Genomic DNA, 14,680 nt, shown 5'->3' with positions numbered 1-14,680 from the left:
TTAATATTCCAGTATGTATATAGGTACATATATACATACCTTCATATATGCGTAAAAATAGTGTGAAAGTAAATGTAATTGATTTATCCAGACTCAGTAATACTGTCCATTCAATCTTCATGCATGTTATATTCACATTTATGGTCTTAACCTCTTAAACAGAAACCTCTTAGATTTCATTGCATTTCAGAATTGATAAACTTTAATAGCATAAGGAACACTCTACCCCCAAAACATAATTATTAATATTTTCCCTAGATCTCTTCCTGACCAATGATTATTCTGCTTTATGCCTTGAACAACTGAAATAATAAAGTCTCATACAAGTAATGATTTTCAGAGTCTGCCTTCTAATTATTCTGGTATTTTTATGGTTTATAGTAGGTGCACGTTAAATTAAGGAAAAGAGCAAAAATGAAGCTACTGTCACTGGGATAATTGATGGGTGATTGGGGAAGTGTTCACATTAAGTTAGGAAGGAGGACAGATAAGGTGATGGTAAAAGGAAGTTGGGGGGAATAGCACAACCTACTGGCATTGAGTATATTGAAACATTTATAAGGCGATTCTCCTTAGATTGAAAACATTTATTGTGTCTGGATGACGAATTTAATGCTTTCACTTAATTTCAAGTGTTTTATTTTTTTACCTCAGAAACTTCTTATACTGAAACAAAGCATAGCTCCAGAGGGACAGAGGACACTTTTTTTTTTATATGCTTCAGACTCAAAGAAAGTCAGGAATCTCGATAATTGGTGAGCTAGTATTGAGGATAGGAATGTTTCCATCATTTCCCACTGTTTATGTGAATGAGTAAGTCATCCTCTGAAACAAGTAAGCATAAGAACATTGGCAATAACTAATGCCTTTTGTCTGGGGTTCAGTGGCTCAGGGAATTGGATTATGTCAGGCTTCATCTGCTGCCTAATGCAATGTAACTTAGGGGATGAGATAAATCACATGCATGACACCGTATTAGGCTTGAAAGATGATCACTCTTCCAAAGTAATCACAAAGTGAATATTTCAATGCTGTAGATTTCAGGAGGTTATTGAAGTCAAAATTTGTTGCAGCAAAATCAGTCTGCTTTCACAGGTGATGTAAAAAGTGATTGGGTTCGTTCCCATTCTTTGCAAATAAAGTTGCTTTCTTAAAGATGGTACTCTTGTAAAAAAAAAAAAACTGTATTTGGTTGTCGCATTTTTTTAGATTTATAATAATTTCTTTTGTTGTTCTCACTGGCTAGGTTTTTGCATAATAATATGTATGAAAAAAGGAAAACCCAAGGAACTCTGTGTTTTAGGAAGTAGTGGCATATCTGTCAGGTTTTTTTTTTTAATTTGTTGATAAAATTAGTTCATTTGTACAAATTAAGAATGTAGAAATCTGATTTTATGTTCTACTCCCTATTATAGTAATGAAAACTTTAGCAGTCACTGTTTAGTTGACTATTCACAAAATCAAATTAGTAAAAGTTCCATAAAGTCATAACAAAAATAGTAAAATTCAATTTTAAAAAACTTTATAAGTTTGTATTTTACATTCTATGGAGTAGTGTAAAATGAGCTTAATTTTTCAAAAAATCAAGAATATTGTAATTTGTTATATTTTGTTTTGTTTTGTAGCCTACTGTGTGCGAACGTGAGCTATGCGTATTTGCTTTCCAAACTCTTGGAGTAATGAATGAAGCTGCTGATGAAATAGCAACTGGGGCTCAGGTAAGTATATGTGATGCTAATTATCTTCTTGATTCATTCTTAATTTTTATTAATCTACAATTTCAGAATGAATAGCTTATTGTTATGTGCAAATGTTATATAAGATAGGTTGTTCAGGTCCTCAACCTTTTGACTGAAGGTATATCCTTTTTTTTTTCATTCTGTACAAGAAAGGACAAACTAGTCTGCCTGTCATAATTTAAAGATTAAATGAAATGAGCCATTCCCTAAGGGGAGAGAAAATGTGACATATCTATCTATTGCTTAATATTATCCCTTTATCAAGGAATTAAGATATCCTTAATGGGTTTACTAATTATTTTTATAGTATCACCTTCTCAAATCTACATCCAACAAATAATATCATAGGATAGTAACAGAGGACTTCAGTCATTACTGAAGGAGTTGGAATGAAAAAAACCTTCCAATTTCCTGTACCATTTTAAGAAGGACCATTTGAAAGGGTTAGAACTCATAAAACAGTAGCATCTACTATTTGATATCTAGATTCTAGAAGATTCAAATAAACCACTGCCTGGTTACCTAAACAAAGAAGATAAAAATTTTCAGTGGGATTATTGTGTATTTCCACAAGTGACCCAAGCATGTTTGCTACACACACTTCATTGATCCCTGAAATAAAGTCCTGAAAATGCAAAATAAGTTCATTTATAGACTGCTAAAACAACAACAATAACAACTCAGTTTTAATAATAAAGTAAGGTTTTATTTTAAAGTTACTAACATTAATCTTTTAAAGTGTTACCATTTTTGAGTTTTAACACTTAACAACTGTAGTTGTTAATTGTAATTTCTAAATACCATAACGTTTTGAAAATAGTACCAGCTATCTTCTTCACCCATGCCACACTTCACTTGTGATGTCGTCCCTAAATCACTTAGAACACTGGCCAAGTCTTTTCTCCTTTCCATCTTTAAAACAGCCATGCCATGGGATCTTATGATTTCCCTTCTAAAAATGTGTGTAAATTCCTTGATAACTTATGCCTCTAATTAGAGGCAGTGTTGTGTAGAAACACCTTCAGTGAGTAGAAACTCAGGAGACCTGGACTGTAACCTCTCCTCTTGCCCTTACCTTGCTTTGGTATCTTAAGTAAGTCAGCCATCATCTCTGGGTCTCAGTTTCCTCTTCTGTAAAATTATGGGGTTGGATGAAATGTCCTCTAAAGTTTCTTCCAGTTCTCTCATCCTGTGAGCAAGACACTCTCTAAGTTTCTTGCCAAATCTTAATCACCAGTGGTTTTAATTATACATATAACCTTGGTGGGTATATGACCTTGGTACATGTTCAAGGTTTCATGTAGTCCTCAGTAACGTTTTCACAAGTCTTAGTTTGTAATATTCTAAGAGGAAAAATATATTTAGTTTTATTTGTATGGTGCTCTGTCATGTAGATAAACACTAGTCATGAACTAAAACATTTTAGTGAAGGGAAAAAAATGTGATTTGAGTGGTAAAAATATTGTCTCCATTGTCTCTTCGTCATTTTTATTTTAAATTTTACTTTTAAATTTTCTTCTTTTTGAAGAACAAACTGAGAAATTTACTCCATGATTTCTTAGAATGTTGCTGAATAAAGCTAGAACATAAAAATAAATCATATTTTTCTTTTTACTTCATTTCATCAGTTTTTATATAGTGTATCTGCATTTATGTAAAATGAGAGACAGGCATAATTTTTTTTTTAAAGTACTAGTACGTGAATGCAACATGTTAGTAATGAGAATTGCTCCCTTCCCTTTCTCTTCTTAGTACATTATAATATTTTTTAAAGGACTATTAAGCAAGTATATTAATAAAACATAGTTTTATTGTTGTTGCTACCATTGCGTGATGACATATACTTGATTTTGGCTTTTATTTTAAGATCATGCCTCCTCTTTTTTGATCCATATATTTTTAAGAGGGGAAAGTTATTTATCTTCCCCTTCATATCAACTCAGAAATTGTGATGTTATTTTCACATTCGTGATGAGATCAGGAAACACTGAAAGTATTTTGGATTGGGATAAAGCTTTTTTTTTTTCCATCTGGGAGTGGCAGGAGTGCAGTTGGAAAAAAAAATCACAGCTATGATTTAGAAAATCGCATGCCCTCTTTTGAAATCTAATCTTTATTTTATTTTTCTAAACTGCTATAATTCATCAAAAAGAACAAACCCACCTGACTCAAATACAGCCATCTTAATTGTTATTCTTTTAAAAATGTCTTTTCTTTTTGCTTTGTTATCTGTTATATTTGAATCTCATGCCTACTGCCTTGCTAATTAATTCAGCTAGCTTTAAGAATTCTGAATGTTCTACTAAAATCTCAAAAAGTTTAGGTTCATTAATGTCACGTGAACACGTAGACACAGACTTCTAGAGACCAGATTCATGTTAGATATCATCATTTTGCATCTTGTTGCATCTAACTACCCCCACTACAGCCACATTACTTTTTTTTTTAATCTTTTAAAAAAAGCTTCTTAGTTTCCTTTTTTTTTTTGAGGTCAAATTTGCTTTGAAGAATTTTTTTGTCTTTTAAATGGGTCCATATTAGTCTCAGCTTATGGGGTTAGCATCATTGCATGCAGTCTGCAGTCTTATTTTTGATGATGGAATGAGGATCTTGGGATGTGTCAAAGGAAAAGGAACTCAGAATTCTAGTGCAACAAGTTGAGGACACTAGTAGCAAAGAAGTTAAATGATGTGCCCAAAGTCACAAAAGTACTAAGTGGCTGAGCTTGATGAACTAAGTTTTCCTCACTTCAAATCAACCATTCTTTCCATACTAGCTGAATCTATCTTGATTTACCTGGAAGTTGCAAACATGGCTTTGCTGAAATTTTCACCTTTAAAAAAAACAAAAATACCTTGTCAGTCACTTTTATTATTTTTGTTTTTAATTTCATCTTCAAATATATTGCCCTGTGCCACTGTGGCTGTTCTTTGCAGACTGTTTGGCAATTAGTATTAGGAGATTTGAAGACAAAATAAAGATTTGTTATATATTTTATTCAGCTATGTGGCACAGTGTCTAGGGTCTAGGCCTTCACTTAGGAACACTTACCTTTCCTGAATTCAAATGTGGCCTCTGACACTTACTAGCTGTGTGACTCTAAGCAAATCACTTAACTTTGTTTTCCTCAGTTTCCTCATCTGTAAAATGAGCTAGAGAAGGAAATAGCAAACCACTCCAGTATCTTTGCCCAGGAAACCCCAAATGGAGTGAAACAGAATTGTGCATGACTGAAAATGACTGAACAGTTCATTTTTAAGTTTGGGCAGAGTTTTTGCCTCTTCTACCCTCCTTCCAAGATGTGGACCATATTATTATTACTAACGTAAGTTTTCTATACAGAAGATTTAGAATTAATACTCCAACGTCTAACCTTCTTGTTTAGTTCCTCATTTTACATTGCAGTAGTCGTAACTGTGGACAGTACTGAAATTTTTACTCTTATTTTATGAACTAGTAACCTTCAAAATAAGGTGATACAAGGGAGGTTATGAGGAAAAAAGTAAAGATTTTCCTGAACTGTTCAATAAAGGAATGGCTGGTTGAAAGCATGCTGGAACGAGAGAATTAACTGGTTCTATATTTACACTTGTAGGTAGTAGACCTGCTTGTGTCGATGTGTCGATCTGCCTTGGAATCTCCCAGGAAGGTGGTGATTTTTGAGCCATATCCATCTGTGGTAGATCCTAATGATCCTCAAATGCTGGCCTTCAATCCTAGGGTAAGTAATGATCGTTTTAGAGACTGCCTAGAAAAGACTTTGAGAGTTTTAGAACTCCTAGTTGCCTTAGAAATCAGCTATTCCGATGCTATTCCAATTTTAGAGGTGAGGGAAAGCAGAGCATATTTGACCAAGGTCACACAACTATTTAGTAATAAAACTGGAATGAGGACCCAGGTAATGGCATGCTGGCAAATGTTTAACAACCACACACTTTTAAGTTTGCTTTGCATTGTTAAAATTTTCTTTATCCCTTTCTCAAGTACAGACCATCAACAAAACCATAAATCAAACCTTGATGTGTCATGTTTGCCAATTTCTGGGGTGTAAATACTCATAATGAAACTTTACCAATTGGCTCTTTTGAGCAGCTGGTACAAGATGGCTATAGCATATCCTTGAACCTAGGTTTCCAATTCTTTAACTCAGTACTCTTTCTACTATACAAAAGCCTAGCAGTGTTTTAGATTTTTTTAGATCAGTCTACTTAAATCTCTAACCTTCTGCCCTATTCCTGTAATTCTTTCCCAAAGAACCTGTTTCTTCATTTCTCCCACTTTCAACTGTTTATTCCCACTTCCAGGACATCATACATGCCACTGAAAACTCTTGAACTTTGTGAATCCAGACCTTTGTATTGATATTCAAATCAAGCCATGTCCTTTTTGTACTTCAATAAATTATGATAGTGTTAATTTGCCATTGCTTCTGTGGGTGCATATCAAGTTCTCACATTTTTCATTTGTACTTGACTTGTTAACACATTTCAGTTTACTGGAAGTAATATCCTTTATTCTTTGCTTTTTTTCTGTTTTCCCTGCTCTACCTAGTATAGGACCTCCTACAGAATGAATCTTAGATAAGTAGTGAACTGACTTACCTGTTAGACGGGGATCAATGGGACAACTCTCTCTATCCTGGGGCCTGGGTTGAAAACGACATCAAATTACATGCTCTTTGAGGGTTTGATTACTCATATTACAGTGGAGCTAACTATTCCTTGCTTCCTCGTAACATTCATTCTGAAATTATACAAAGAAACTATTTATTTAGAAAGCTTTTTCCGATCTACTCCTTGACAATCAACTGCAATGATGGCCACTCTTGCATATATTTTAATTATGTTTGAAACCAAATGACCAATTGAGGATATAATTTCATTTATATAATTGTCTGAATCCTGGTTTAAACACTATTTAATTTGAAAGATATGTCCTAAAATGTATGTTTTGTGGTCGATATCAGTGTTTGGAGTGTACTCTGTTTATTGTGCTCGTAAATGGCCAAGAGTTATTATGGTGGGAAAAATTCAAACATCAGGACTTGGTGTCTTGCATTTGATTTGTGTAGTTTTTCTTTTCTTCCCACTCAGTACTGTAGTAACAGCTTCCAAAGAAGTGAAGCTGGAGCAATTAAGGCTAAGTTTGTAGACAAAGAAATATTGTTTTTCATGGATCAAACGAAGGAACATTCTCACATCTCATAGTAGTGGCAGCTTAGTATTCTGTTTTCTTCCAGCTCATTCAAAGTTCATGCAGTTTCAGGCAGCTTTTTGTCCTCTTAAGGGGGGAGGGCATAATTATTAAGCACCTACTATGTGCTTAGGACTGTGCCATGTCTTGGGATTACAGAAAGAAAAATCAAACCATCTTGGTTCACAAGGAACTCATGGTCTATTTGGGAAGACAATATGTACTTGTATAAGTTTTTTTCAGAATGAATCAAGCCAAATCAACACAAAACAAATAAAAGGAAGTTAAATATAAAGAAAGTAGGAAGGGCAGGATTTACTGGGAATCTGGTTAAGTAAAATGGCTTCATGTCATACTGCTTAAGGTGGGTTTTGAAGAAAGTGAGCAGTTATTATCTAAGGTAGAGGTGAAGAGGGCATGCAATACATTCTAGGAATGAGTGATAGAGAGTGTTAAGGAACAGAGATAGTAGATACCATGCCCTATGTGAGAAGCAGAGAGAAAGCCTGTCTGGTTGGATACAGGAGCAGGAATCATATACAATGAAGTTGGAAAGTTAAATTGTGAATGGCCTTAAAAGCCAAATAGAGGACTTTATATTTCTATCCTAGATGAAACAGGAAGTGAACAGTTAATTGAGTAAATAGTCGGGTCTATAATTAAGGAAAATCATTTTGCTAAATGTGTGATGAATGGATTGGAGGGGTGGGGGGAGATTTAAGACAGACAATTAGGAGGCTATCACAATAATCCTGGTGAGAAGTAATGAGGGTGTGAACTGACATGATGTCTATGTATAGAAGGAAAAGGGGATGAATGCAAGAGATTTTGTAGAGCAAGAAATGATGAGATTTGTCAAGTGACTGGATATGTGGGCATGAGAATAAGTAAAGAAATCAAGGATACATATGAGATTATCTTCCCCAGAAACTAGAAGAATGATCATACCCTTGATAAAAATAGAGATGTTCTATAGAGGGGTTCATTTGTGGGAAAGATGGGTTCTGTTTTAGGCACACTGAGTTTGAGGTAACTAAAGCACATCCAGTTTAAAGTATTTAATAGGAAATTGATCATATGACATGGCAACTCAGAAGACAGATGGGTTGGATAGGTCTGGATAGACAGAGCCATATGCATTGAGATAATAATTAAATGCCTGGGAGTTGATGAAGTCAAGTGAGAGAATGGAGACAGGGGGAAATAGGACCCAGGACAGAGCCTTGGTTTGTACCTATAGTTAAAGGGAATGAGATGGTTAATGAACCATCATAGGACATTGAAAACCAATAGGAAGAGAATCAGAAAACCAGAGTGTCACAAGATCCCAGAGAAGAGCAAGTATCTAGGAGAAAAGGATGATCAACAGTGGGAAATGGTAAGTCAAAAAGAATGAGGGGAGCCAGAAAAACTCCCATTAGATTTGATAATTAAAATATCATTTTTAACTTTAGACAGAGCAATTTATTTTGAGTGATGAAGCTGGAAGCTAGTAGAGTGAGAATTGAATGAGAGGAAAGAAGTGGAGGCAATGAGTGTTGACATTTTTTCTAGGAGTTTGACTGAGAAAGGGAGCAAAGATTTCAGCTAATATAGCACAGTTAAGATATTCTAAGAATCAGAGAGACTTGAGATTGTTTGAAGGCAACTGAAAGAAAGAAATAAGGACAGACCAAATAAACATAAGAGGGGGTGTGGTTGAGGGGGTAATCTGCTTGAGAAAATGAAGGATGGTATCAAGGGCATTTCGCTTTGGGAAGGAGAAGGGTAACTTCATTATCAGAAATGAGTAACAGAGAAGTTGGAATATATAAAAACATTAACTTTTTTAAAAAAATTAAATATTTTTTTAAAAAAATTAAGTATTTATTTTCTTTTCCAATCACCTCACCTCTCTAGTGAAAACAAAAAAGAAAAAAAAGAAAGAAAGAAAAGAAAAACCCTTGTAATAAATATACATTAGCAAGCAAAACAATTTCCCCATAGTGGTCATGTGTAGAAAAATCTATATTTCGGTCTGATTATCAAGTCTATCACTTCTCTTTCAAGAGATGAGTGACATTCTTCATCATCAGTATTCAGGAATCAAATTTTGTCATTACGTTGATCAGAGTTTTAAGTCTTTTAAAGTTTGTTTTGATAATGTTGTTGAAGAACCATTACCTTCTGATTTACCCCCAATTAAAGCTTTGCATGTAGAGAAGAGATTCTAAATGAAGAAATGCTGGCTTTCATGAGTCTGTAAGTTAGTATCACATGTGTGTTTTTATTTAAACAGAAGAAGAACTATGACCGAGTAATGAAAGCATTGGATAGTATTACATCTATTAGAGAAATGACACAGGTAAGTAAGCATGGTGTTTTACTATTGTTATTCTCATTGTTTTTGCAATTCAGGCATATTGGGAAGCACTTCTAAAGTTTATTTGCATTTGGATCATATTCCTTAAGATGGACATTTCTCCTAAAGGAAAATAGGAATATAAGGATGATAATTGTTTCTCATCAGGAAATTTGAATGACTGTGTAATGTTACTGGATTAGATATGCCATTGTCACTGTCCTTTATGAAAAGGAAATAGTACAGTTATGGTAAGATTATGCCGTGTAGAAAACATACAGCTTGCAAATCAGGGACGGCATTATCAGCTTTAAAATTACCAACCCTCTCTTCCCTGCAGCTTCTAGTACTATATTGCACAAGGTTAAGCTCTCAGTAAATGATTTTTAGTAATGAAAATGACTTTGCTATAGCTGTATATTTATACTATATCCACTGATTTTATAAATAGCTGCAAAGTTTGACTCTGGCATCAGAGCTTTGCCAAAAATGGCTGGTTCTTTTCTGGGTCACATATAAGCTATTTTAAATGGGAGACAACGTCAACCGATGAGCACTTAACTAAGAAATGTAGAGACTAGAGTTGTAGAACTGGCTCCCTCAGTGACCTACCTGCTCTGTGACCTTGGGCAAGTTACTTAATCTCTTGATGTCACTATCTCTTCAGCTTGAAGATGAAAATAGTAGTATTTGTTGTCTTTTTTTTCTCTGTGTTTTGTACAAGTAGGTTTTATTATATCACATCTGCAGAATTTTTTGAGATAAGTGTATTACAATCCATCGTCAGTATTGCTAAATCATTTTGTACTCCTGAATTGTCAAAGGGAGATTTCTCTGAATATTTTTCATTGAATATGGTAAGTTGCACAGGCCTTCATAGGTATTATTTGAGAAAAAATAAAAAAGTACTGTACTCAGGGATGGGAGGAGAGGAAGGGAGAGTTTATTTTAGTGAAATTTCTGTTCAGTTTCTTTATGGAAAGCCCTAGACTCAAGCAAATACCCTTAGATGTGAACATTGGTTGGAGTTATAAAATGTTCTCTTTCATTCTAATTTTATAGGCATCATTTAACCTTGGAGTGAAATTTCTAGAACAAATTTAGTTGTTACCAAGACAAAGCTGTAAATTTTCAAGGCTAAATGTCAAGAAATCTGTGAATTAGGTGTACTAATCAGTTTGCATTTCTTTTGTTGGATGTGTGTTAGATGCTTTAAAAAAATAGATATTTTAAGAGAAATCAAGAATTATTATCTTTTATAGGCACCATATTTGGAAATCAAGAAACAGATGGATAAACAGGACCCCCTTGCTCATCCTCTATTGCAATGGTATAAAACTTCAGTATTCTTTTTAATAAAAATGTAGAATGTAGCCTTATTCTGCCTGCTTTTAAAGAAGGAAAAAAGAAAACAACAGCAATGGGTGTCTTTTTTTTTTTTAAACCTGCAATGCTAAGATTCTCCTAGAAGCTTATGAGCCCTGAAGATTATATAAGCCTTTAATGACTCTCATTTTAATTAAAAGTTCTACATCACTGGGGAAAGAATACACTGTGTCTTGCATTGCAAAGATATGCAGTCCATTTAACTGTTGTTTGTCCATAGTAAAAACCTTGATTAACAGAATTGCACAGCTAATGAGTTGTTCTGGTTAATTTAATTTTCTGGTTAAGTGAAGATTAAGCTGGAACATCAGTTGTTTTCAATATTTTAGGTTAGAAAATCTTCCTAAAGTTCATTAGTACCTTTTCTTGCCTTAGTTAATTGCAGTGTTCTTTTATGTTAGAAGATGTTTGTGTGTTTCAAGATCTCTCCCCCCTTTCCCTCCAGCTTTTTTTTTTTTTTTGGAATGTCTGCAAAATGAATTGTGGTAATGTACATTGTGGTAATTTCTAGAAGGTGTTAAGAGACTTAACTGAATGTCTCCTGAGCCCAGAACACAAGCCCAACTTTTTTTTTTTTTGCAGTCCCTAATAATGCTTTGTGTTTCTCATCACTCACCTCTTTTTCCTAAAAATGGAACACAGGATTATCTGAGACAAGCTAATTGTTCAACAACATAGAATGGTTAGGAAATTCTATCCCAGTACCTGCTGTTCACTCCTGTTTAACAATGGTTTCCCCTCTGAGTTAGTACCTACCAGATAATTTGAGATATTATGCTAAAACATGGTCACAAAAGTAATAGCAATAAGCCACAGAGAATGGAATTTTCCATATTTGAAATTTTATTCAAAAAAGAAATGTTGTTGGGGCAGCTAGGTGATGTAGCAGATAGAGCACTGGTCCTGGAGTCAGGAGGACCTGAGGTCAAATTCGGTCTTGGACACATAACACTCACTAGCCGTGTGACTCTGGGCAAGTCACTTAACCCCAATAGCCTCAATTTAAAAAAAAAAAAGGAATGAAATGTTGAAGTCCCTCTCTATGTTACATCCCATGTGGCAACCTATATAAATCACCTATAGTCCTGCCTTTGCATGGGAGGGGAGTTGGGGGGGATACATCTTATTATTCAGAGATTCTGCTTAGTTGAAATCAATTTAATCAAGGATTTTGAACATGGAATTAATTGAAATGAAGAAAGATCTTGCCAAAAGACGTTCGAAAAGCCTACCATTTTAAATTAGACTTCAGTTCAAATCCCACCACTAACATTTGCTTGCTGTGTGATCGGAGGCAAGTTACTTAAGCTCTCTGAACTTCAATTTCCTCATTTGTTAATTAGTGATAATAGTTTGTAATACTTGTCTCCTGGAATTGCTGTGAAGATGAAATTAGCTATCTTATAGTGATATACATGTGTGAGCAATTATTATTGTTATAACTTACAGTAAACTAAAATATGTACAGATATACATACTATTTACATTTATATATATATGTGCATACACACATTTTTCATCATTGGAACATTCTTTGCTTATACAATGTGCAAAGGGTCTATGATTTTATCAGCATGAAAAATTCTTATTCTTGGGATTCTCTCTGCCCAATCAGATCACAGTCCATCTGTAACTAAGTAGATGAATCTTAGGGAATTTGTGGCAGCTCAGGAATGTTGAATAATTTGCGTAGGTTCAAACAGCTAATAAAAATTAGAAGTGGGATTTGAATCTAGGTCTTCCTCAATCCAAGTCTTTATTCACACACACAAAATATGTATGCTGGAAAGGAAAAGTCCATCCTTCTTTCTCTCTCCCTTTGTCTCACTGATTTTTTGATATCCATTTACCTTCTTCCATTTGACCATGACATTTAGTGCCTTAGTTGTTCACCTTTCACACAGAAGAAATACTGACCATTTTCTTTTCCAGAAACTTTTGTTCTTTAATTATAATAGTTATTTATATTTTGTGCATTTTCAAAAACACTTTCCCATTTTTAAAAAAGTACTTTTCACTTTTTGAGTCCATTGATGATTGTAATCATTTTGTTTACAAAGTATTTGAGTAAGTACGTTTAGTCTTTTCTATAACTGATAACATATATGATCCTTTGATTTTAAAGTGACACTCTTAAGTTTTAAATTAATAGTTTTAAATTATCTTTCTTGAGAAAGTGGGAAATATAGAAATAGATGTTAAATCTTATCATCTTATGTTGATGATAATTGTGTAAAACATACCTTAGAAGTGTTCTTTTCACTAAGGTGACTATTAAAAAAGTTTTTGAGCTTTGATTTTTACATTTCTTCTGGCCAGTCTTCAGTGCTAACTTAAAAGTTGAAGTCTTTTAGATTTGTTTCAGGAAAGAAAGGGAAATATTATGTAATTAAATAAAATGATTACAAAATCTTTGGCACAGCAAGCATTGACCTTAATCACTTGTTTCCTAAGAATAAAAGCATTTTTTTGCATATTTTGTGGCTGACTAATCATTTTAATTTCAGGGTTATTTCAAGTAATAGATCGCATATTGTGAAACTGCCAGTTAACCGGGTAAGTTATTTTTCTACCCATTCTTATGTCAATCAGTCTTTTAAATTAGAGGGATACTTGTAAGATGATAGGACTTATTCGATGATTCTCAGACAACTTCATAAGGTTCGTAAGATTCAGACAACCAAGGGTAGAAGAACTGTCATATTTCTCAGCTTTGTAAATTGCTTTTTGTTTATTGTACCAAAACTCCAAAATATTAAATGTAAAGATTGGTCATTTATCTTGATACCATAAATAAATAAAGTTAATCAATATCAGATCATTTGAGAATTCAAACATTATTGAAAAGAACATCACTGAGAGTATAAACAGAAAAGAATCATTTATTTTTTACTATTTTTTTGTTTCACCTTTACCAAATACCTTTTTTTTGCTTATGTTAACAGCACATTAGAACCAAAGATTTGAGTATTTAAGGGAAATCCTGACTCTGCTCTTTCTCACTATGTAAAGGGGAAAAGAGATTCTTTTGTTTTTATTATGTGAACAGGGAGGTGAAGGGGAAATAGCCTCTGACTACTCTTTTCTTCTCTCTCTCTTTCTCTCTCCCTCTGTCTTGCTTATCCTTCTTGTCTCTCTAATCTATCTGTCTGTCTGTCTGTCTATCCACTTACTTATCTACCTGCCTACCTACCTAATTATCTCATTATTTGGTGAGCTATTCTTTTCATAGGTTATTTGGTGGCTTCTTTAAATAGGTACAGTTCTAGCAAAGAGAAAATTGGAACCAAGAAGGCCTATTATAACCAGAGGACAAATATTAATGAATCTGGTCAATTTGTGAATTATACATTTCATGGATCATCCACTGTGGCCATTTAAAATTTTGAACTGGATTTCCTTTGCTATCCAGCATGTTCCCAGCCCATTTATCTACTAGAATGGTTATTGGGTTCTGCTCAGGGAGCTCAACCTTGTAAACCAAAGAAAAAACTTAATTAAGAATGCTCAGTGTTCAGACAAAATTTAATAATGTATTTCAGTGTTACATATAAATGATTTGGGATTATTGGCACATTTGCTCCTTTCCTAGCGCTCTTACAGATTCATTGTACTATATTTTATTATTCCTATCAAGAATCCAATATAATTTGTCTGGCGTAGCATTTTCAGGTGTTTGAGTCAGCCTGTTAATCAGAATGGCTTCGAATGACTTGAGGTAGATCCTGGGTAATGGGGTTCTATTGGAACCAGTGAGATCTGAGTGAGCCTTCAACCTTGGAAATATGTTCAGCTTGACACTTTTCCATTTGTCATATTTTATTTAACAGCAATTGAAGTTCATGCACACTCCCCATCAATTCCTCCTTCTCAGCAGTCCACCAGCCAAAGAATCCAATTTTAGAGCTGCTAAAAAACTCTTTGGAAGTACCTTTGCATTTCAGTGAGTATGGCTTAATACTACATGTAATGTTGGCCCTCCTATACAAGAGTGTTTAGTGAGTACAGAAGGAGGAAATAT

The 14,680-nt window shown here is 34.0% G+C and overlaps 1 protein-coding gene across 2 annotated transcripts in view; it reads left to right on the top strand.

Annotated features, from left to right (window-relative positions):
- The window catches only part of PARP8 (poly(ADP-ribose) polymerase family member 8), a 215,598-nt gene that overhangs the window by 174,497 nt on the left and 26,421 nt on the right, over nucleotides 1–14,680 (top strand). For both annotated transcript variants that reach the window (XM_027863652.1, XM_027863653.1), the window contains 6 exons: nucleotides 1,626–1,718; nucleotides 5,335–5,460; nucleotides 9,211–9,276; nucleotides 10,536–10,603; nucleotides 13,167–13,215; nucleotides 14,490–14,602. In XM_027863652.1, coding sequence (XP_027719453.1) covers nucleotides 1,626–1,718; nucleotides 5,335–5,460; nucleotides 9,211–9,276; nucleotides 10,536–10,603; nucleotides 13,167–13,215; nucleotides 14,490–14,602 — 515 coding nt within the window. The remainder of the gene's footprint in view (nucleotides 1–1,625; nucleotides 1,719–5,334; nucleotides 5,461–9,210; nucleotides 9,277–10,535; nucleotides 10,604–13,166; nucleotides 13,216–14,489; nucleotides 14,603–14,680) is intronic.

Source organism: Vombatus ursinus, unplaced genomic scaffold, assembly GCF_900497805.2.
Source record: "Vombatus ursinus unplaced genomic scaffold, bare-nosed wombat genome assembly UNPS02014772.1, whole genome shotgun sequence".
NCBI classification, from domain to species: Eukaryota; Metazoa; Chordata; class Mammalia; order Diprotodontia; family Vombatidae; genus Vombatus; species Vombatus ursinus.
Note: the sequence above shows the minus strand (reverse complement) of the source record. Positions and strands in the feature narration are given on the sequence as shown.